Source organism: Chroicocephalus ridibundus, chromosome 15, assembly GCF_963924245.1.
Source record: "Chroicocephalus ridibundus chromosome 15, bChrRid1.1, whole genome shotgun sequence".
Lineage (NCBI taxonomy): Eukaryota > Metazoa > Chordata > Aves > Charadriiformes > Laridae > Chroicocephalus > Chroicocephalus ridibundus.
In genome coordinates this window covers 1,120,521-1,142,317 of record NC_086298.1, presented here as the reverse complement: position 1 = coordinate 1,142,317, position 21,797 = coordinate 1,120,521, and the positions used below count along the sequence as shown (strand labels likewise).

Sequence of the window (21,797 nt, the reverse complement as noted above, 5' to 3'; positions counted from 1 at the left end):
CCCACGTCCTGCCCCTCAGGGTATTGGTGTCCCCAGTAATCTGCTGCCAGCCCCCTGCCCTGCAGCGCGGGGGGGACCCAGGGTGCAGAGGAGCCGTGCCATGGCCCGGGCATCGCTCGGGGAGGTTCTGGGAGGAGGGGGGCAGCCCAGCTGGGACGCAGCCCCCGCAGGAGCCAAGTAAGGAGCAGAGCCCGTATCCCGCTCCGCACTGAGCTATTCCTGCCCGCCGCAGCCGTGGGCAGGCCCCACATGGGCACAGCCCCGGTGCCGTGAGCTCCTCTGCCCGGGGTGCCCGGCTGGGGCCCAACCCGCCCGTCCTCAGGCACAGGGTGCCAGGTGCCCGGGGCCCCGCCAGCCCGTCCTGCTCGGTGCTGCCAGTGCAACGCCACAGGGACAGAGCTGTGTTTGCTCTCTTATCTCCACACAGGGCGCGCACAGGCTGGCACCGCTTGGCCAGGGCTGGGAGGTGCCACAGTGAGGACGGGCACCCTCTCCCAGGGTGACTGGGGACCACGGGCTGTCCCTGTCCCCTGCTTGTGTCACCACTGGGCCCCGAAGGGACATGCCCAGGCCAGACCAGACACTGAACTCAGCCTGACACGACCATGGTACAAATGCAAGTTGTATTTCCAACCTCAGTCCGTCTGTCCTGGGCACGGACAGCACATCCCACGGCACAGCCCCGCTCTGCCCGCAGAGCCCCTCCGGCTCCCAGCCCCCTGCCCCCGGTGCAGGAAGGGCTCCCGCTCCATCCGCCCCTTTGCTGCTGCAGCCATGTGTCACCCGGGGCCCGGTGGGATGCAGGCGATGCTCAGCTCCAGGGTCGCCTCCCCCCGCTGCCTGCCCCAGTTCCTCTGCTGCCTCGCTCACTGCGGGCTCACCAGCAGCACCGGTGCATGCCGGGGTTCATGGGCTCGCTCCCCGGCCGGCATCACCACCCAGCACCAGATACAGGGGCAAAGTGGGAGCAGGGCTCCTCTCCCCACACGTGGCCCAGCCTGGAGGCACAAACCCAGCGCTATTTATCCAGGATGAGGAAGAGCAGCACCATCAGGACAATGGGGAGGAAGATGAGGAGCAGGCTGAGCATCTCAGCCACCAGCAGCAGTGCCAGCACCAGGAGGTAGCAGCAGCGGCAGTGCCGCTCCAGCCGCCCCAGTCGGCGGATGAGGCAGGGCGGGTAGCGGACGCAGGGCAGGCACCCGAACATGCGGCTGGTGTGGAAGCGCACCTGGAAGCGATGCTCGAGGGCACCGAGGAGGCCTGGGCGCCGCGGTGGCAGGGCTGGGGGCCGGGGGGTGGCCAGGGTGCTGGGGGAGCTGGGCTGGGCGTGCAGCAGGAGCAGCTCCTCTTGCAGCTTGCAGATCTCCCACTCCAGCATGGGTGTCTTCTGGCGGCAGATGGGGCAGCGCACGCGGCCGAACTCGGCGCTGGCTGCTGTGTCCATGATGGCGCGCAGGCAGGCGCGGCACAGCCCGTGGTTGCAGTTGAGCAGGGCCGGTTTGTGCCCCTCGTCGTCGTAGGGCTCCGTGCAGATGGGGCACTCGTCCTCGCCACCCGCCGGCACGCGGCACGGCTCTGCCTCCGTCGCCACCTCGTCACTCGACGTCTCCTCTTCCTCGCCAGAGAGGCTCAGGGTGGAGCTGGAGGCGCTTTCCAGGCTGGATGACCCCCTGCACGGTGCTGGGCTCTCCCCGCGGGGCAGGATGGGGCTGGCGGCGGCGGCAGCGGGAGGGTCGCGCCCCACGGGCAGGGAGGCACCATGGGCAGGCGGCTCGTCATGCCCGGGCAGCAGCGGCTTGGTTGCGTCCTCCACCACTGCTGGCACGTTCCAGCAGCCCCAGGCAGCGGCGGGCACCTCTCCGCACAGCCGGGGCGGCTCCCCAGGGCCCCCCAGTCCCCCAGTCTCCCTCTCCCCTTGCTGCCCAGCACAGCCCTCCCCCCCGGCTGCCCACACCGGCTGGGTGCCAGACTCTGCCTCCTCGCCTGCTGCCGGCTCCATGGGGGCGGCTGCTCCACGGCCACCCCCCTCACCCACCACCCCCGAGTCCCCTTGGGGCTCAGTGCAGGATGCGGGTGCTGCTCCAGGGCAGGAGGTGGCCTTCAGCATGGCTGTCAGAAGGCTTTAAAGGCAGCGGCATCTGCGCAGAGTCCCGTCATCCCTCCGGCGTGGGTTGGGACGCCCTCCCAGACAGATGGGTCAGGAGCCCCTGAAGAGGGGTTTGTCCCCATCACCCTCACCGATAAGCCACCCCAAGAGGGGCATCACCGTGCGCATCCAGCAGCCACTTTCTCCTCCTCTTCCTCCTCCCGAGCTCCAACGCAGTACTGACCCGCCACGGTCCAGAAGAGAGGGCACCAAGCTGGGCGCTGCCCGCTGTGCCGGCAAGGGGTGCAGGGGTGGCAGGCACCCGCGCAGGCAGCCGCTGCCTGCTGTGGGCCAGGCGGGGCTGGGGCCGAGCCTGGCTCTAACCAGTCTGGTTTGTCAGCTCCTGGAAGCGGCTCAAATGCAGGCAGCCCGGGGCAGGCAGCCGTGCCCGCACCAATCAGCTCCCGTGGGAGCCGGGGAGGAGCTGGGCCCACGGCCGCCTCTTCTCCTCGCCCAGCAAAAATGGAGCCACCTCTGCGGCCAGAGCTCCCCACGCCGCTGCCCGTGGGGCATGGCGGCACGGGCCCTGCGCTGCCCCAGCACAGCCACTTTCAGCTCAGACCTCAGTACACCACACCAGCATGGACCCTGCCCTGCTCCCAGTCCAGCCCCCCAGTTCACACCCCAGTATAAGCGCAATAACACGGCTCCCACTCTGCTCGCAGTCCAGCCCCCAGCTCACAGCCCACGTAGCACACCAGGGCAGGTCCTGCGCTGCCCCAGTACAGCCCACCCCCATCCTCCAGGTCCGTCCCTGTGCCCGGGCCACCTCTCCTTGCCCTGCCCCATGGGCAGCCTGCAGGGCTTGGGAGGAAGAGCGCAGCCTGGATAGTGCCCCGTATGCAAGGGGACGGTGTCACCAACGTGAGGACTGCCACGCAGCAGCTCCACGCTGTCCCCTGGGCTGTCCCTGGGGTGTGGAGACACCCAACCCAGCCCGGGACTGCAGGTTCAACAGCTCCTCGAAGCAAGGCAGCGCTGGCCAAGCAGCGGGGTGGGGAGACCCAAAAAGCACCCCGTTTCCACTCACTGCAGTGCTGTAGCTCCAGCAATGCCCCAGGGCACTGCTCACCTGTACAGGACCCCATGATCCGGCGCGTGGGAGGGTGGCTGGGTCACAGGGGTGGTGTGGCACTGCTGTCCCTTCCTGTCCCAGCCGGCTCCCAGGGACTGTCCCCGGCTGATTCATGCCCTGGGCCCTAATTGCTATTTACACAGCGGCACCGAGTTCGCTGAACTGGGGGAGGAAGGTGGTGGTACTGGCACCACTGGGGCAGGGCCAGGAGGGCAGACAGCCCCGAGGCTGCCAGGGAAAGGGCTGGAGGCCGCTGGCTCACCCGGCCCCAACTAGAAGCAGCTCCCAACATGGGGTGAAGAATGAGTCCAGCAGCGCAGGCACTCAGGGAATGGGATAACTCAATGGGAACTGGCACTCGGGGAGCTCAGACCTTGGCATCAGGCAGGCTCTGGAAGATGAACTGGCAGCAGAGACAGAGACCGAAGCTTCCTCGTGCGCCCATCCCCTGGAGACAGGGGGAACAGGTCTGTCAAGGCAGCCTCCTGCAGCAAGAGCTGCTGCTGCTGCTGACTAATGCCAGGGTGGAGAGACTCCCATGCAACAGCTCACTTCCTCTAGGTCCTACCACAAACAACGGCCGCTGCCAACACTGTAGCTCTAGCAATGCCCGCGGGGTGCTGCTCCCCAGCATGGGGACCCCAGGAGCTGGAGCACGTGGGACAGCAGCTCGGTCCCAGGCAGGAGCCAGCCAGCAGCATCCCACCCCAGAGACTTCTCATCTCCGTGCCGGCGTGGTGCGGGCATGGGGAGCCAGGCTTTACCCACGCCAAACCCACCCTCCCCCGGAGATGGGCTCCCCCTGCCCACCATGGCCCTGCTGCCATCAGGGAAGGGCTGGTTGGGTAAATCCACCCCCTTTGCCAGGCCCCTCTCCTGGGGGGCCAAGGATGATGCCAGAGGTGTCATTTGGCTGGCTCCTTTATTCAGGCAGAGTTCGTGGGGAAGGGGGAGGCAGGGAGCCAGGCTTACGACCAGGTTTCGGACTGGAAGCGCTGGGACCGTTCCAGGGCTGTTAAATGCTCCTCTGCTTCGGAGGGCGACAGGCCACCTTCCAGCTGCAACACCGACTGCAGGGCTTCAGCCACCGCCGCTGGCATCTGCTTGGCATTCCTGGAAGAGAGAGCAGGCGGTGAGATGGAGGGCGAGTAGGAAAAACGGAGACCTATCTGCAGCCCCAGAGCTGCAGCTCATCGGCGGGGCAGTGGTCCCTGCGGCCGAACCTACCGCCCCTGGCACACAGCATGGGCTACTGCCGCACCGGGGCAGTGGGAACCTGCCTCACCCTGCAACACAGCCCGCCTGGCGCTGAGTAAATGACAGGCTTCCAGAGGTAGCTCCTACCACTCCCTAGAGAGCAGCGCCGTTAGCCACGCAGGGCTTTTCAGGCAAAGATGTGGTCTTGGTGGCCAGTCCCTGGCAAAGGAGCATCACAGCTCAGTAGCCTTAACTCCAGCCCCTGTATTGCTCCATTTCCCATCACGCTTATTAGAGGGACACGGGGAATACGCACGAGTCATAATTTATCGGCAGGAGGGCAGGAAACCGTCCTTTCATCTCAGGGGAAACATTCGATGGAAAACGTGTCTGATCCTGAGCTGGGTAAGACGACTGCTGTGAAGGAGCAGCCGCTTCCGCCCAACCGCTGCCGCCTTTCATGAAACCCGAAATGATTGTTTTGATGGTGACATTTGTAACCAAAGCCAGCTCAAACCTCAAAATAACAGAAATGGTGAAGAAAACACGAGCTCCTGTGTAGAAAATACCCAAATAGGATTCAACACTTCCAAGCGCAATTATTTCTTATGGGAAATAAGAAATTCAGACTTTTTCCTGGAGAGAGATTCATTTGGTGAACTGACTGTGCAACAACAACAACAAAAAAACCCCAATTAATAAAAAATTTCCCAGGCTGCTCCAATTGGCACGAGCATCTGGCAACGTCCTTGCTGTTTCCCAAGTACAAGGCAGAATTCTGACTTGCGTTTGAAGCTGATTAACATCCCAAAATACACAGAAAGGAGGTCTTCTTTTTTTGGAAGAGTCATATCGTTTCTGAGTCAGGCACTGATATGCAAGTGCAAGATAATGTAGCCGGGCTTGTGATGGAAAACATGTCAAATATCTCTTTTTAGCAGAAAGAGAAAGACATTTTCAACCTTTATGGGCCTGGGTAAGATAAGCCGGGCACAATCAGAGAGAAGACACAGCCCTGGCCCCCCAGCCCCTGCCCCAGCCAGCAAGGGCCCGGGAAGTCAGACACACCGTGCTACATGGCCCAGGGCTGCTGCTGCTCAGGGACACGCAGCCCAGGATTCACTTTCCCCATCTTTCTCCTAGCATGGCTGAAACTGGGAATACTACTTTTAGGGGGGAAAAAAGGGCCATTTTCAGGCTACCTCACCTACACCTTCCTATTTGGCCCCCCACTGGCAGCTCAGAGCCTGCGGGCCAGGGAGGGGCGCTGTGATCCCAGGCGTCCTTACAAGTGGTGTGGGCTGTTCAGGAGGGGTGGGCAAGTGCCCACTGCAAACAGGACAGTTGCCACTTGTACAAGGAGGACGAGGCGCTCGGATCCCACCTGCCTGATCAGGACTGAGGGCCACCCCGTGCCAGGGGCGAAGACCCCAACGAGACAGGTCTTGGAGCAACCCCAACGTCCAAAACACCACCCTCATGGCCAACCCAAAATCCTGCAATGGGGAGAGCTGTGCAAGCCTTGCTCTTTCCAAGACACTGATCCTTTTTTGGCAGCCCCCAGGGTAACTCCATCAGGACCAGAAAGCGGCAAAGAGGATGGAAGGAGAGGACAGAGCCATGGGGACAGCATGCCCGGTGGTCACCCAACAGCTGCCCAATGGTCTCAGCATTTGGGCTGTGGCTGGAGGCACAAGCCCAAGCCCCAGGTGCAGCTTGATGGAGGAAACCAAACCTGAACCCCAGATCTGTGGGTAGGAATCACCAGTTTGGGGTAAGTGCCCCAGAAAGCCCCACCATGCAGCGAGGCATGCCAGACCAGGCGGCAGCGCCGGTGCAGCAGTGAACAGGGCGGTGGGCGGCTTGGCCTCCGCTTCCTGGGCAGTAAACAAAAATCTCCTTCTCCCAGGAATGCAGCAAGGCCAGTCTCGCTCTGCGAGGCACCGGGCAAGTTCCTGCTCTCGTGCGGGACAGGCAGGAAAGAGCCTCCTGCAATTGCTGCTCGTGTCGACAGCAAGGCACAGGTTTGCACAGCGCTTTCCAGGTCATGGGGTGCACGACAAACACCATCGCCAGCCTCTCGCCAGCTCAAGGAGCCCAAAAGCATTTCACAACGCTCGCCCCGGGCAGCGGGTGAGCAGCCTCCTCCCTGCCATACAGGCAGCGACAAGGGCAGGCAGGTTAAGGGCTTTTCCCAGGAAAGCAGACACAGAGCCACGAACAAAGTTGCAGATGCTCTGACTCCAAAGGCCAGACCCTGCTTTTGGTTTGAGATTCTCTACCAGCCTAAGGTGAACAACCACCTGGCGAACAACTGTGCTGCCAAAGGAGGCAGGCTACGGTGCAACATGGCCTGTCCCTGCCCCGGAAAGGCAGATGTGGGTGCAAAGAGTCAGCCAGAATGCGCCAAGGGTCCCAAAAGCTGTTGCTCACAAGCCCCAGCAGCAGTGGAGTGCTGGTATATTGTGCTTTAAAAGTCTCCTGCCCACCTGAGCAGCCACAGGAACTACGCAAGCCTTTTTCTCTGGTTTCACCAAGCCCCACTGGAGGAGAGGGGTGTAAAGAGAGGCCAGAGCTCTTCTGTGTATAGATTTGCCGTGGGTCAGGGGCCAGGCTACCTGCTTTCAGGTGACACCAGTCACAGGCAGTTGGAGGGATGGGCACACGGGGTCGGCTGGAGCACCTTTCCCACCGTGCCAGCTCTGCCCCTCCTAACCGGAGCACAGGGTAGGGGAGAAACAGCCCTCTCAGCCCAGGGCTTGCGGAGCAGGATGTACGGAGAGAAGGAACAAGCAGGACCTTCTGCGGCAGTCAGTGCAGCCCCCAGAGACCTGCCACCACGCAGGGTGTGCTCGCTCTGGAGGGTGATGAGTCGAGGGAATGCAGACGCAGCGATGTGCAGCCCCGCTCCCCCAGTCCCTGCGTGGGGACCTCACTCACTTACCCAGCCAAGTAGACGTGAGCGCTCCCACTGCTCAGCAGCTCCCACACCAGCCTTCGGTTCTCCCGGATGCGATGCTGAACGTAAACCTTCTCCTCCTGCAGGGAAACACGGCGCTGAGCCCACTGGCCCTGGCCGCGGCCCCAGCCCCAACCCCAGCACGCCTGCCCGGCCCCTGGGGACTGTCCTCAGGGGCTCTTTGCAAGAGCTCAGGGCAGCACAGCCCCCCAGCACAGGGGGGCACTGGGAGAAGCAGTTGGATCAACTCTCACACAGGGAAGGGGATCCCCACACCTCATGTCAGTGCACTGGGATGGGTTGGGGGAGATGGGTGCAGCAGCAGGAGCTTCAATGAGGAACATGCTGTGAGTAGCCCCCCCCCCGAATCCTTTGTCTGCCCCCTGCCTGCTCCAGCTCTGGTGGACCATGAGCTGGGGAGTCCCCACCACAAGGGCTCCCCCTCCTTCCCTCTGCTCTCCCTGCATGGGCAGAGGAGGCTCGCTGGCCCCCCTGTGCCAGGGCTGCCGCAGGTCAGAGACCCTTCCCCGCACCCCTGGCTGCCGGTCCCAGCCCTGTCACCTGCTGGAAGCCTGAAGCAGCTAGGAAGGGCAGGAAGCTTGGAGAGACAGCCTTGGTCCCACTCCCTGCCCCTCCACTGAACTTAGGGACTGGATACGCCTGGCTTTTGGCACAGTATAGCCCAACCAAGGAGAGTTCCCAAAGGGTTAATCCACAAGACTTCTCGCATTCAAGCGACTGCCTACGGCTCTGGCTCCTGCCCAAGAGGAACACCATTGCCAACGTGCCTGAATTCACTGCCGGCCCAGATGGCTCCTCCACGACAAAGGTGACAGTGTGATGGAGGCCAGGCCCTCTGCCGCGTGTTCCAGCACGCCGGGCTCTGCACAGCAGTGAGCTGAGCTGCGGGCACAACCTCCTCCCCATGTCCTCCTCCCTCCGTCAGCCCCAAAGGCAGCAAGGCTCTTGCTGCATCGCAGGCTCCCTGTGGGCTGCAGTTTGGAGGTATGCGTGGGAACAACCCCCAGCCCCGGCTGTCACAAGAGCTGGTCACCGCGCGTCAGCAGGTCCCACGCAGCTCCACTGGTTGCATTGCACTGGAGAGTCAGGTCACCCCCGGGCACAGCTCCACTGCTCCGACCCGGCTGCCGGCGATGCAGGAGGTAAGCAAGCCCGTCACAAGCACCAACACAGCCAGCTGGTTGCTCAGCTTCAGCATCATTACCATTAATCAGCTAAGTGCTGACAGAGGCTCTGCCGACGAGGTTAGGGCTCCGAGCAGGTCATTTAAGGACCAGCAGCTACCTAGAAACCAGAGGACCCCAGTGACAAACTCAGGTCACGATGTCTCAGCTAAACCCCAGGGCATCCTGCTGAGAATTAGCGACAGCCGCATTAGGCTGGGATCAGTCAGTCTGCACCACGGGGCAGACGTGATGTGACAGAAGGTCACTGCAAAGGGGACCTTACAGAGAGAAGAGGGAACTCCTCCTCAGCTGTGGGGTGTCCCAGCTCCTGACAGTTCTTTGAAAACAAATTTTTGATGAGTTAACAGCTGTGGTATCTCCTAGAGGCGCAGGTGCAATGGCCCAATGTGCCACATCCTACCTGACTGCGCCCCCACTTGCCTCCCTGTTACAGCACTGCAAGGACTTGGTGGCAGAAGACCCTCAGGACGAACTGCGTCCCCCCACAAAGCAGGCAGAGAAGGGAGGCCAGAAGGCACACTCTGATGCAAGTCTTGTCCCTCCAGCGTCTATGAGGGCAGGAGGAGGCTCTGGGGCTGCTCTCCAGATTTGGGGAGCAGCACGTCCCCTTTCACTGTGTTAGCCACCAGAAGACAGACAAACTAGTCATCCAATAAACCTCTGCAGTGCTGCTCCCGTTCATCAAAGGCTTGGAAAGCCTTCACAGTGGCATTCAACTCATGCCTTACAAGTGACTGGATAGAAGATGCTGGCTTCATGTCAACGCATGCACACAGCCAGGAGAAAAGGGCTGGGGCAGCTGAGCTACACAGAAATACCCATTCTCACTGACCCTTTTTATCAGATCTCTCTATTTCAAAGGCAGGGTGAGCTTTCAGTGCCATCAAGGGAACGGGCAAAACAGTGAAACAGAGTCCCAGCTCACGGAGCCTGTCTCGCAACATCAAAAGCCCCGCAGCCCAGAGAGGCGCTGAGAGCTGCCCACCAAAGACGCCGCCTGGGAAATAAGGGAGCAAAGTGAGGGACTGAATTGTGGGGGTGCTTGTATCTCTGGGGAGCTTTCTCCTGCACGGATGAGACTCGGGGAGAGCTGGCATGGAAGCCAAGCTCCTCAGCTTCAGCCAGTGATCAGAGAAACACGGTGGGGAGGGTGGCACTCAACCAAGAAAGTTTATTGCCTGGTGACCCCTCCGAGAGGCTTGGGAGCCTTTATCACTCATGTGGTCCAGCCAAACAAAGCTGGCTAATGCCTTATCTGCTTCGGCACTCACCAGCCCCATCCCAGCAATCTTTCTAGCTCAACTCAGCCAGACACGTCCCGGCTGAGCAGCTGCACTGCAGTGCCGGTGGGGATCTTGGCCAGCACCAAGGTGGTGTGAGTGAGCGAGCTGAGCACTGTGCCACCCCACCAGGCCCTTCGCACGCCATGCCAACAGGTACAGGGGCCAGAAACACTGGCAGAGTCCTACCAGTGCTGCCTGAGATGCTTCTGTATCCTCCTTTCTCCTCTGGGAACTAACCTGGTCCCTGGAGAAGGCCGTGAAGAGTGTCAGGAAGCCCTTTGTCACGAGCTCTTCCCACTCTGCCTGGCAGTAGAAGTCTTTGGATTTCTGGCGGCAGCCGAAGAACAAGCAGTTCCCTGCAGAGAGCAGACCAGAAGGGCCATGATGGGTGGACCAAATGCCCTGTGAATACTGGGGACCACTGGTGCCACAGAGCTCCAAGGCTCTCACCTCTTTGCCAGGCCTGGCTTACAGCCCTGACCTGGAAGAACCAGGACTCAGGAACTGTGTGACCATTAAGCCAGGTGGCTTGTGGCAACCAGAGGCCCCTTTGTGCTGGGGAGGCAGGGGCAGGTAGGGCAAGAAGAGCCCTCCAGGGCTGCCTGTTCCCCTCGACCAGCCTCAGCTTCCTGCTGAGACCCGTAGCTGAGCCAGGGGAACGACGATGGGACAAGAGCAGAGGCACGACTTCTTGTGCAGCAGAAGACGAGTTCAACAACCCATCTCCACTCACAGAGAGCCAAGAAAGAGCCTCTGCAGAGCCCTGCCCTGACCCAGGGAGCAGCCTTGCAGTGCAGCCTGTGAATAACCACACAGGTTGCGCACACCAGGCTCTGGTCCTCACCTGCCCCAGAGCCCAGCTTGCTCCCAGTCAAACATAGCAAAGGCCAGGTCTGTCCAAACCTTCAGGAGCCCCAAGTCCCACCTTCCCATATGCTGAACGCAGACCCACCTGCAGCAAGGGGCAACCCATGTCCCTCACAGGACCCCCCCTCACCTCTACCTCCTTGTGCCACCCGCTCTTGTATCGCTGCTCGGAAAGGTGCCACCCCTGTGCCAGGGCCAATCATGATCACGGGGGTGTCAGGGTCAGCTGGGAACTTCATTCCTCCTTTCTTCACCCAAAGAGGCACCCTAACATCACCTGCAAAACAAACAGACTGACTAGCATCACCCCACCACCTCTGCCTTTGTGACACCCCGCAGAGGGCCAGCTACGCATCCAGCTCTTCCAGGATGCTCCAAAGATATGGGCAGCATCTGGCTTACCACAACCCTGGGACCAAGGCACCCCTGGTGCCACAGGGACACTATGTGTGTATCAAAAGCATTTCAGCATGGCCTCTGCAAGCACCTGAGGGAACCCCAGAGCAAGGCAAGAGCCCTACAGCACATAGGCTGTGGGACAGCCTTCTCCTCATATCGGTGGTGCCGGGGAAGACAGTAGTGAAGACAAGCAGAGATCTCAACCTGGCTGTCAAGTAAAGGAGGGCCAAACTTTCCTCCTCTGGGAACCAGAGGACGTGTGAAGATCCCCATCTCGGTACTCAGGGAACACCCAAATCTTGCCCTGGAGTCATACAGAGCAATGCTCTACCATCCCGCAGCAGGGAGACCCCATGAGCTTGTCACATTTGCTCGGGGACCCAGCTAAAGGGGTTTTGTGGTTAAAGCAGATGAGCAGCACTCACAGGCTTCATAGGACAGGATGGATGTGCTCAAAGGAAGGACCATCCTTCCCAGAGCTGGTGCTATGGGGCTGGAGGTGTCCAACAGACAGAGTGCTGCCAGCTCCAGGACACCAAGAGCAGCGCACTATGGGACAGCAGGGCATGCTGGCACTGGGAGCAGGAAGGTCAAGCAGCTGGAAGAAAACCAGGAGCTCAGAGTACTCAGGGAAAGCTAGAGGACCATGCCATTCTTGGAAGAGAATGGCAGCAGTGAGGAAGGATGGCTACTCTGAGTTCAGCCCATCCTGCCAAGCCAGTGTGCTCCAGCTCCCTGTGGTGATGGTGGTGCTCCACCCATGGTCCAAGCAGCTCCAGTGCGTGGCCAGCTGATCCCACGGGATCAGCTCTGTGTGCTGTGACAAGCACACAGGGTTCTCACAGAGTCCAAGCGATTACCTTGCTCTGGGTTGAGAGAGGCCAACCAGGTAGAACAGAGACCACGGCGGGGTTTGCTGAGCTGTGTCTTGTACCGCACTACTGCCATGAGGATCTGGATCCGGTCAGGGTGAGCCTGCGTCCAGACAGGAACCACGAGAAATGAGAAGACACCCAGCATGGCTCTGCAGGAAGAGCCCAGTGCCTCCTCCAGTGACAAAGCCTGTGCCCAGCTCCTGCCAGGGCATCTGCAACACTTGTCCTAGCCTGAAACAGCCACTCAGGCATAGAATGGAGCACATCCCTGCCCAAACCTTCCAATGGGGAAGGGGGTTTTCCCAGAGAAGCACAGCTGTGGGAATACTTTGCACAGCTGGCAATAGTAACAGAGAATGTCCAACCCTTGTGGTCCCCATGGAGGGTAAGCACCACCCCGTGCATGGGCTGACATCTGCCAAGCCACCCGGGCCAGGTCCCACTGCCACCTCCCGGCAGCAGCAGGAAGCAGCACTCCCCCCTCCCATGGCCACACCACCCAGGGATGCTCAACAGCCTCTGCGACACCACCTCCCACCGCTCCCTGCGACGACAACACCAGACCTCTGCAGTGCACTGGGCCAGCCCCAGCACTTGCAGGGCTGCAGGAGAGCAAGCACCCTACTACGAAGGCTGGCACAGCCCTGGGGTTAACATCCAGCATGTCGGCCTGCCACATGCTCACAGCAGAGCTGGGGTTCGGGTAGGTCGTGAGTGCTCAAAGGGCCTGGGAGTATAGTCTGAGCATCTGCGGCATGCATGCACCGATGGTCAGCCCTGGCTCTGCCCAGACCTTCTGCTCAGAGCCTGACATGAGGCCAAAAAGGGCTGAGCTCTTACCAGCATGGAGGAGGCGATGGAGAAGGCGCGGGGTCTGATGCGAGGGATGAGGTCGAGCAGGTAGTCGGGCGGAATGGCACACGTGGTGTGAGGAAAATCCCAGAGGGCCTGCAAAGCCAAGGGGTGGTGGGACGCAGTGCACCCCAGAGGGCAGCCTGCCTGCTTCTCAGGGCAGCACAGGTTGTGCCACGCTGCTGTGCCGCGCTGCCCTTGACCAAAGGCACCAACTGCCCCATCCCACTGCTCTCCCCTTGCCCCCCAGCACAGGGCCCACCACAGACAGAACCAAAAGGATGTGGAGCAGTTCTTAATCACCAGTGGAAATCCAAGGACACTTCAGAAAGCATGTGAAGCAGACAAAATTCCCCAGCCAAGAAATTAACAGCTTGTCATCTGCCTGGGTGCTTTATACCGTGGCACAGCCCTCACGGAGCGGGCTCTACCCTACCTCGAGAGTGGTCCTGCGGGGCCGGTTGCAGTAGCTGTACAGCTCTTCCTGCCCCTGTGCAGAGCTGAACTCCTGCAGCTTCTCCCGCTCCAGCTCATTCGTAGAGAAGTAGGACAAGAGCTCAAAGAAGGAGCGCCGCGGCACACAGGAGATGTCCAGGTAGTGGGTGACCAGGTACCGGATGGTGCAGGGCTGTGGCAACAGTACAGGGAGGGAGGTACCTGCAAGGCAAGGCAGGGGGGAGAGCTCAGCGCCAGCCCCAGGGCACGACACCTGAACACCGCCTGCCTGCTGCCTCCACAGCTTTGGCATCCCCCAGGATGGGGCAGCAGTGCGAGCAACCCGACTGGGGTCCTGGGCTGGGGGCTGCAAAGACACAAGGTGTGGGTGCAGCCTGGACACCGCTGGGATCCTCCCACTGGCACCAGCCCTAATGCAGGATCCACGCACGCAGAGTGCTGGGAGGGAAGGAGAGCCCCCACGCTGTGAGACAGGCAGAGGTCCTGTACCCATCAATCAATCCCACCTCCCGGGTCTAAAGCAAAGGAAAAGCAGAGCTCCAGGCTAGGGCAGAGCTCGGGGGGCTGCCCTGTCCCAGCAGGGAGGGAAAGGAGCGGCGGGCAAGACCTACCAGGCTCTGTGGGCTTCAGCACAAAGCATCTCTCTGGATCTAGACGCAGGAGCTGGCAGAACTGTTGCACGTCTTCAGAGCAGTTTTGGGGCTGGATCATCACCACGTCCCCTGCATTGAACCTGCAGATGCAGTGGGAGCTGACGAGCCGAGCCACAAGGCAGGCCCACGGGCACCGTTAGCCCGACCAGCACCCGCACCAGGGGAGAACCCACAACTCAGACACATTTCCAGTGTCACTAACGTTGTGCTCTCTAACCTGGCAAGGCAAAGAGAGCTGGTCCGTGGGCAGGACCCACACTGCCATACACCCCTGACTTTGTCATGGAGGAGGACAGTGCAGCAGGGACCACATCCATGAGGCTGCAGCCTCAGATATTACAGAAGAAGGGGAATGGAAGAGGAAGGCAGGCTGTGGGACACCCAATTCTGCACAGCAAAGCTTGTGGGAGTCAGGAAAACACTTACGTGATCCCTGAGGCCGCGACATCAAACTCGATGAGCCGGACATCCTGGAAATGGGATTCTGCTGTGACCCGCTGATTGGACACCATCCGGGCAGGGAAAGGATGCAGCTCGGAGGGAACAGTCCTGGGTGCTGTCGGCTGGAGCAGGCCACCATCGGGATGCGGGGAGTCCTCCGCCAGGTAGTGCAGGGTGTATTTTGGGGGCAGGCTGTGGGGAGAAGAGCAATGCCGTACAGTTACCTCCATGTCACAGCTCCTCTGCTTGTCACAGCACTAGAAGCTGGAGGCAGGGAGTGGTGTGAAGTCTCCCACCGTATCCACCACCCATCGTCCCTCTCCCCTGGGGCTGGCCTGTGCTAAGGGAAGCAATGCAGACTGCCAGGAGAAGGAGATCCCAAAGGCTCCAGCACCGGTAGAGGGAGGCTGGCTGGGCACACAAGCTTGGCGGGTCTGCCTAGGGCAGAGGCGTATCAGGACAGCAGGAGGGGCAGAACTCTGCTGGGGCAGCTGACACCCCCACCCAGGGGACACCCCATCCAGAGAGAGATGAGCCACCTGTGGCTACAGTCCAAGGGATACTTGGGACACCAGAAGCTGTGCGGGAAGGCCTCCTGGTCAAAGCAGGGCACATCTCCATCCTGGAGAACAGCCAAGGAAGCATGGCATTTCACCCCAGCCAGCTCCAGCCGTCCCTGCCTACCCTCTGCACTCACCGTACATCTGGACTGACGATCTCAAGGCCAGGAGGGAGAGGATACGAGGCAAGGATCTTGTCCCATAAGGCCAGGAGCCATGGATCGACCACTGCATCTGGCCTGCAAGGGGGAAAATTCGGGCTGCAGCAAACCTGTGACTCTCCCATCATCCTGCCATGCTCAAGTGCTGCTACTGTGCACCCAGACAACGCTGAGCCACCCCTGGGTAACCACCTCAGCTCCCCTTCCACGGTGCAGGCAGCTGCTTCATGCCTTTCCCTTCCAGCTTCAGGTGCAGAAACATGTCTCAGCCACTCCAAGCACCCACCCGCTTTTCAGGGCGTAACCACTGACATCTGAACAGAACAACCAACCCCCTGAGCCCAGTTGGTGGCAGTCACCGACTCCCCCAAGCCACACACAACCTCTGCCCTGTGCGAGAGCAGCAGCACAGCTCAGGCTGCTGTAACACCTGCAGGTATGTGTCTGTGTGACACAGCCGTCCTCTAGTCTGAACAGGACTGGGGCAGAGCCAGGAGACGTTGAAGGTCGTGGGACACCCTGGAGAAGCAAGTGACACAGGTCCTGGCACAGGAAAGTTACAAGCAGAGACCAGCACATTCACAGAGAGCAGCAGCAGGCTGCTGGTAACGTCTGGGGCACAGGAGCAGCCCCGTGGTGGGAGCAGCAGGCTGCTGTCCCCAAGGCTGGGGTAAAGCACACACAGCCCTGCTGTCAGCCCGAGGACAAAACTGTAGCGCACCCCAGAGCTCCCCCCCCGCCACCCATCTACTGGGCTCTTACCCCAAGTCATGCTGGTCGTCTCCCAACGCCACTGGCAGCAGAGGATTGCCCCCAAGCTGTAGCACCCGTTTGTGCAGCTTCTTCGCAACAAAATTAAACCTAAGCAGAGAATAACCGTGGCTGCAGAGGGCAGGGCTGCTCCAGCAGGACAGCAGGCACTGGCTACATGAGCCAGCACAGGCTGCCAGGGCTACAAGAGGCCAGAACCAACCTGGCCCTGTGCCCTGCCCAGCCTATGCCTCCATCCTGAGGCAGCTCAGAGAAGCAGCTGGCTGCCACTTGCTGGGCCACACAGGCTACGCCCAGCTTCCCAGAAGGGACTCGGGCAGTCAAGCTTCCCTTCAGAGCAGCTTGTTCCCCACGCAGAGAAACACTTCCTTCCCACTGCCCCTCGGAGCTCAGACATGCTCCCCGCCACCCCACTACAGCTTTTCCAGGCACATGGGAATACTGTCTTGGGAGAGAACTGGGACTAACAGGGCTGGCTGCCCTGTTTCACGTCGCCTGTGGGCTTAATCCACTGAAAGTGCTGTGGCACAGGCTTTCCTGCAATTCAGACAGAGAACTGCATGGCTGTAATAACTGCCTGAAAAATGATGTCTGACACACTGCGGCAAAGCACCTGTTTGAACAGACAAGGAAAGAAATGGGTAGAAGCCCAGTTCCTGAGGGTTAGGAGGGACACAGGCTGGAATGGCAAGGATTTTTAAGGCTGGTGGGAATTACATTTCATCTGAGCTGCTGCTCTAGAGTCAGGATCTGTCTCCCCATATCCCCTTCATTCTCCAGCCACTCTGGTCTCGCCTGCAGCCGGAGCTGAGGAGCAGCTGTCGCGGGCAGCCAAGGAGCCGCAGAGCTGCTTACTTGGGATAGGAGGAGTCACCAAGGCCCAGCACGGCGTAGTCCAGCTGGCAGAGGGAACGGGGTGGCAGGTTCTTCCGGAACAGAAACCGCCAGAACATCTATGAAGGACACAGCTGTGGAGTCACGCTGCTGCCAAAGAAGCCTTCCCTGCCTGCCTGTCCCTACCTCCCCCCTTGCCCACCCACTGGGACCCTCCTGCCCTCTGCTGGATCCCAACAGAGTGGGGAGCACAGAAACCTGCAGAGGTGACCCCTGAAAATAGCCACCGCTGCTACGTACCAGACAGATGATGCTCTGTGAGCCCTCCACAAACCCAAGGCTCCTGTGACGGTGGGGTCCCTCTCAGCTGTTTAGCTGCTGAAACCCCACCAGCTCCCTGCCCGTGTCCCATCAGTAACACAAGATGTGACTGGTGCTGCTCCAAAGCTCCCCACTTCAAAAATAACCAGTGCTCAAGCTGCTCGAAGAGAGAAATGCACTCACTGGACCAGGAATATAAAAGCAACATGGACAGGAGCACATCCTACCTTCATGTTGTCAGGTGGGTCACCCTGGCCGGTGGTTGCACACACAAAAACCACCAACAGCTCATTGATGAGGTTGGCCTGCGGGCACAGACAGGGAAAGGGGCACTGAGGTCATGTGTCCCGGCTGTCCCGACACAGCTGCTCACATCACATAGAGTTCACGGACAGACCATGCTCAGAACGAAACACGCAGCCCTGCATGGCAAATCTCCCCCAGAGGCTCTGCAGCAGCATGTGCTGCCTACACGCTGCCGGTGCCATCGGCTGCTTGGTGCTCCTTGCCTTGCAGGGTATGCCTGTGTATCTGTCATCTAACACGGACTTGTAATGGTTTAACCCCAGCCAGCAACTAGGATCATGCAGCTGCTCACTCACTCCCCCTTGCCCCCCTCAAGAAGGGTAGGGAAAAGAGGGAGAAAAGGAGGGAGGAGGGAGAAAAAAAAAATCAAACAAAAAACCTTATGAGTTGAGATAAAGACCGTTTAATAGAACAATAACAAAAAAAGGAAAATAACAATAATAATGACACAAGTCACTCTTGCCAGTTGGTGAATTGGTGAAATTGGCAGCTTCCGAAGCAGCAATCCCGAGTACCTGCCCCCCAGGTAACACCATTTATATATCAAGCATGGTGTCTATGGTACAGAATATTCCATTGGCCGTTCCATTGGTCTGTCTATGCTCCTTCTCAGCTTCCGTGGGAAGCTGAAAAAAGTCCTTGACTAGTATAAACATCACCTACCCACAATTAAAACAATATGCATTACTGACATTCCTTTCATACCAAGTCTGAAACACAGCAACCACTAGAAAGAAAATTAATTCTGCCCCAGCTGTAACCAGGACAGAACTCTATCCCAAGAGTCACCGCTCAGTTTTCACATGTTTTCATCTGCATTTTGCACAAGCTGCCCTCAGGAAGGGCAGAGAACCAGGGTCTGGTGAAATACAGCAGGTCACAGGGAGGGTGAAGGATGCCCAAGCACCAGAAACGGGGTCAGTGGAGATGGAGCAAGACCAGGAGCGCCTGGAACCCCCCTCTGCCTCCCCACTCACCACCTCATAGCTGTCCAGCGCCTCTACCCTGCATTGGAAATGCCGTCGCTTGGCTTCTCTGCCAATTCTCTCAGCTGTGTCTTGAGCCGTCCCAGTTTGGCTGCCAAAAAGAATGAGGAGTTTCCGTTCTGTCATCTGCAAAGAGAGAAAAACAGCGTAAATCACCAGGAGATGAGGGGCTGGGAGCCCCAGCCTCCGGCTTCGGCCTAAGCCCTGGCCCCTAGCCCCCAGCTCTGGCCTAAGCCCTGGCCCCCGCCCCCAAGTCTCGGTCCCCAGCCCCAGCCTAAGCGCTGGCTGGCCCCCAGCCCCGGCCTAAGCGCTGGTCCACAGCCCCGAGACCCGGCCCCCGGCTCCAGCCTAAGGCCTAGCCCCCAGCCCCGAGAGCCGCCTCTGGCCTAAACCCTGGCTCCCAGCCCCGGCCTAACCGCTGGCCCCCAGCTCCGAGACCCGGCCCTCGGCCTAAGCCCTAGCCCCCGGCCTAAGCCCTGGCTGGCCCCGAGACCCAGACCCGGCCTCACCGTAGGCGCCACCATGCCCTCACCGTTCCCCTTCCCCATCCCACCGCTTCCGGTTCCGTCACTAGCGGGCGACGCCTCCCTTTAACGTCATCACCCTGCGCCGCCGAGGAGGCCCGCCGCGGGCTGAGGCGCCGGGGGCACGGGGGGGTGTGTGTGTCCCCCTCCGGCAGCGCCCATGTCCCCGCGGCCGCCGCCACGATGCTGTTCTCCCTGCGGGAGCTGGTGCAGTGGTTGGGCTTCGCCACCTTCGAGATCTTCCTGCACGGCTTGGCGCTGCTGGCCTTCTCCGTGCTCCTCGTCCTGAAGGTGGACGGCCAGGCCTCGGCGCTCTCCTGGTGGGTCGTCTTCGTCCCCTTCTTCGCCGCCGACGGCCTCAGCACCTACTTCACCACCATCGTCTCCGTGCGGCTCTTCCAGGACGGGGAGAAGCGGCTGGCCGTGCTGCGGCTCTTCTGGATCCTCACCATCCTCAGCCTCAAGTTCGTCTTCGAGATGCTGCTGTGCCAGAAGCTGGTGGAGCACACCCGGGAGCTCTGGTACGGGCTCATCATGTCGCCCATCTTCATCCTCCTCCAGCTGCTCATGATCCGAGCCTGCCGGGTGAACTGACGGCGAGGGAGCGGGCTCCGGATCGCTGCCCTCACCCTGGCCGGGGACGTGCCTGCCTCACCGGGCAGATCTGGACTCGTAGCGACGGTCATCGGGCGTTTCCCCATCGTGGTGGGTGGCAGGTTGCACAGGTCCAGTTCTACGAGAAGAAGGGGCTGTAATTAAGCACGCTGCTGTGTTGTATAGCATCATATTTCTTCGAAAGATCCTTTTGTGCCGCATTTCAGTTCACTCAGCTCTTGTGTTAGTCTTAAAGTATCCTGCCCTGCAAGCACTGTTTGATATGCTGGTTATTTTATTTTGAAATAAAAATGCACAGAAGGATTAGTTTTAACTTATAAAATTCTTTTTCCCTAGAAAGCATTTGTACTTAAAACTGCTGCCTGGAGAAGGGGAATCACCCGGAGCTGGGGTGGTTGCTGTCGATATCCACGTACACCCCACGCTGCTGCCAGCCTGAAGCGCTGCAGCTGCTGCCGCGCCTGCTCTGCCCTGTCCGAGGCCACACTTGTAACTGTGCGCTGGTGTCGGCAGCAAAGCTAATTTATTTTCGTCTGTCCTCTCACTTCATGCCTTCTGTGTGCTGGCAGGGTTTTATGGGGCCACACTCTGAGCCAGAGGTAGCTGATGTGTATATTTTTGAACAGAAATGTGGCTTTTTTTTCTTTGTATTTCAAATCCATTCCCTAAATATCAAGATAGGGGTGTCGGGAGGGCGAGGCACGGGGACAGGAGTGTGCACGGCCGATTCTGGTTGTGAAGAGCCGGGGGGGGTCTCACTGAACCTCAGCTTTGGTGTGAAACACTGTCCTCAGACCTCCTGAAAGCCTGAGTAGTGCAGTATTCCTCGGGGAAATGGGGATCAGTGAGTTAAATGCCATTGTCACAGGGAACTCCCAGTGCAAAAGACACCTTGGCGTCACTTGTGTTCAGCTGCCACCACGAGGGTGTTGCGAACGGTGGATCTGCTGCTCACCTCTGCGAGACGTCTAGCGTTGCTTTGGAGCCCAGGCCCAGAGGACTAGTCTCCTTCTGACACCGGGTTTTACAGAGCTTTGTACTCTACCGGTGATGTTGACTCTGAAAAAACATCTCCTGGTAGCCAGGGCTTCCCCTCCAACCTCAGCTGCTACCTGGCCCATCCCTGTCTTTGCCGCATCTACCCAGCTCTTCCTGGTACCACCTTCCTCTGCTGCTCTTGGGTTCCTGGGTCGAGAACAGCCCTGAGAAGGAAGGACTTGGGGGTGTTGGTTGATGAAAAGCTCAACATGAGCCAGCAATGTGTGCGCTTGCAGTCCAGAAGGCCAACCATATCCTGGGCTGCATCAAAAGAAGCAAGAGCAGCAGGTTGAGGGAGGTGATTCTCCCCCTCTACTCTGCTCTGCTGAGACCCCACCTGGAGTGCTGTGTCCAGCTCTGGAGCCCCTCTGCTGTGAGGACAGGCTGAAAGAGTTGGGGTTGTTCAGCCTGGAGAAGAGAAGGCTCCAGGGAGACCTTAGAGCCCCTTCCAGTCCCTAAAGGGGCTCCAGGAAAGCTGGGGAGGGACTCTGGAGCAGGGAGGGGAGCCATAGGATGAGGGGGAGCAGTTTTACACTGAAAGAGGGGAGATTTTAGATTAGATCTCAGGAAGAAATTCTTGGTGGTGAGCCTCTGGCCCAGGTCGCCCAGAGAAGCTGTGGCTGCCCCATCCCTGGAGGGGTTCAAGGCCAGGTTGGACGGGGCTTGGAGCAACCTGGGCTGGTGGGAGGTGTCCCTGCCCAGGGCAGGGGGTGGCACTGGATGGGCTTTAAGGTCCCTTCCAACCCAAACCATTCTGTGATTCTATGATCTGTTTCGTGCAGATAGGATCTTGAGATGGAGAACTGCTCTATAACCAGCTCTCCAGTTCAGTCACGTAGCAGAGGCCTGAGGAGCACCAGGAACGTGTTTGTGGGTCTGATCTCCCCTGTGAAATGCTCTGATGACAATGAAACGAGTGGCTGCTCCTTTTCTCCCTAGCAAGTGGATGGGCACTGGGAGGAAGTTTCCTGTAGGTGATGATGGTTGTCCCTTCGTGCTGCTGCCAGCTTGTCCTGGCTGTCACGGAATGGCGGTGGGAGACCAGCAGCCTGGTCTGGCAGGATCCATAAGCTGACACAGATTTAGCCCAGACTGGGCCATACTGGGGCTTAGCCCCCGATGTGTGGCGTGACCTGCTCCCCACCAGCCTCTATTCAGGTGGCACCTGGCTGCAGCCGTGGCTCAGTGTCCCCTGTGACTCTAGATGGCCCATCCTGGGCTGGTGTCAGGGTCTGGTGCTGTACAGGACAGGAGCACCCATTTTGCT

The 21,797-nt window shown here is 59.7% G+C and overlaps 2 protein-coding genes across 6 annotated transcripts; one reads left to right on the top strand and one right to left on the bottom strand.

The window, feature by feature from the left end:
* Positions 1-4,127: 4,127 nt before the first annotated feature.
* Positions 4,128-18,911, bottom strand: NDOR1 (NADPH dependent diflavin oxidoreductase 1). 5 transcript variants are annotated; one of them, XM_063353148.1, is made up of 15 exons: positions 18,886-18,911; positions 18,345-18,479; positions 17,289-17,366; positions 16,762-16,859; positions 15,898-15,996; positions 15,112-15,213; positions 14,400-14,606; positions 13,932-14,053; positions 13,301-13,521; positions 12,853-12,960; positions 11,998-12,112; positions 10,869-11,015; positions 10,109-10,227; positions 7,366-7,460; positions 4,128-4,337 (listed from the first exon to the last, which is right to left on the bottom strand). In XM_063353148.1, exons 2-15 carry the CDS (start codon positions 18,477-18,479, stop codon positions 4,193-4,195), a joined length of 1,791 nt encoding a protein of 596 aa, XP_063209218.1. In that variant the 5' UTR covers positions 18,886-18,911; the 3' UTR covers positions 4,128-4,192. The 5 variants fall into 5 exon arrangements, with proteins under 5 accessions (XP_063209218.1, XP_063209216.1, XP_063209217.1 ...); XM_063353146.1 differs by having other exon boundaries at positions 18,863-18,908; XM_063353147.1 differs by having other exon boundaries at positions 18,858-18,904.
* A 29-nt stretch (positions 18,912-18,940) lies between these two features.
* Positions 18,941-19,795, top strand: TMEM203 (transmembrane protein 203). Its single transcript, XM_063353144.1, has one exon. It carries the CDS (start codon positions 19,061-19,063, stop codon positions 19,469-19,471), a length of 411 nt encoding a protein of 136 aa, XP_063209214.1. The 5' UTR covers positions 18,941-19,060; the 3' UTR covers positions 19,472-19,795.
* The last annotated feature ends 2,002 nt before the right edge of the window (positions 19,796-21,797 follow it).

Bases quoted from the DNA above. Each gene is read 5' to 3' on its own strand.
- NDOR1 (XM_063353146.1), bottom strand. From the start codon at position 18,901: ATGGGGAAGGGGAACGGTGAGGGCATGGTGGCGCCTACG. The intron at 14,054-14,399 runs GTAAGTGTTTTC...CTGCATCTGCAG, and splicing joins GTCGCGGCCTCAGGGATCAC to GTTCAATGCAGGGGACGTGG. The intron at 12,113-12,852 runs GTAAGAGCTCAG...GTCTGGACGCAG, and splicing joins CCATCGCCTCCTCCATGCTG to GCTCACCCTGACCGGATCCA.
- TMEM203 (XM_063353144.1), top strand. From the start codon at position 19,061: ATGCTGTTCTCCCTGCGGGAGCTGGTGCAGTGGTTGGGCTTCGCCACC.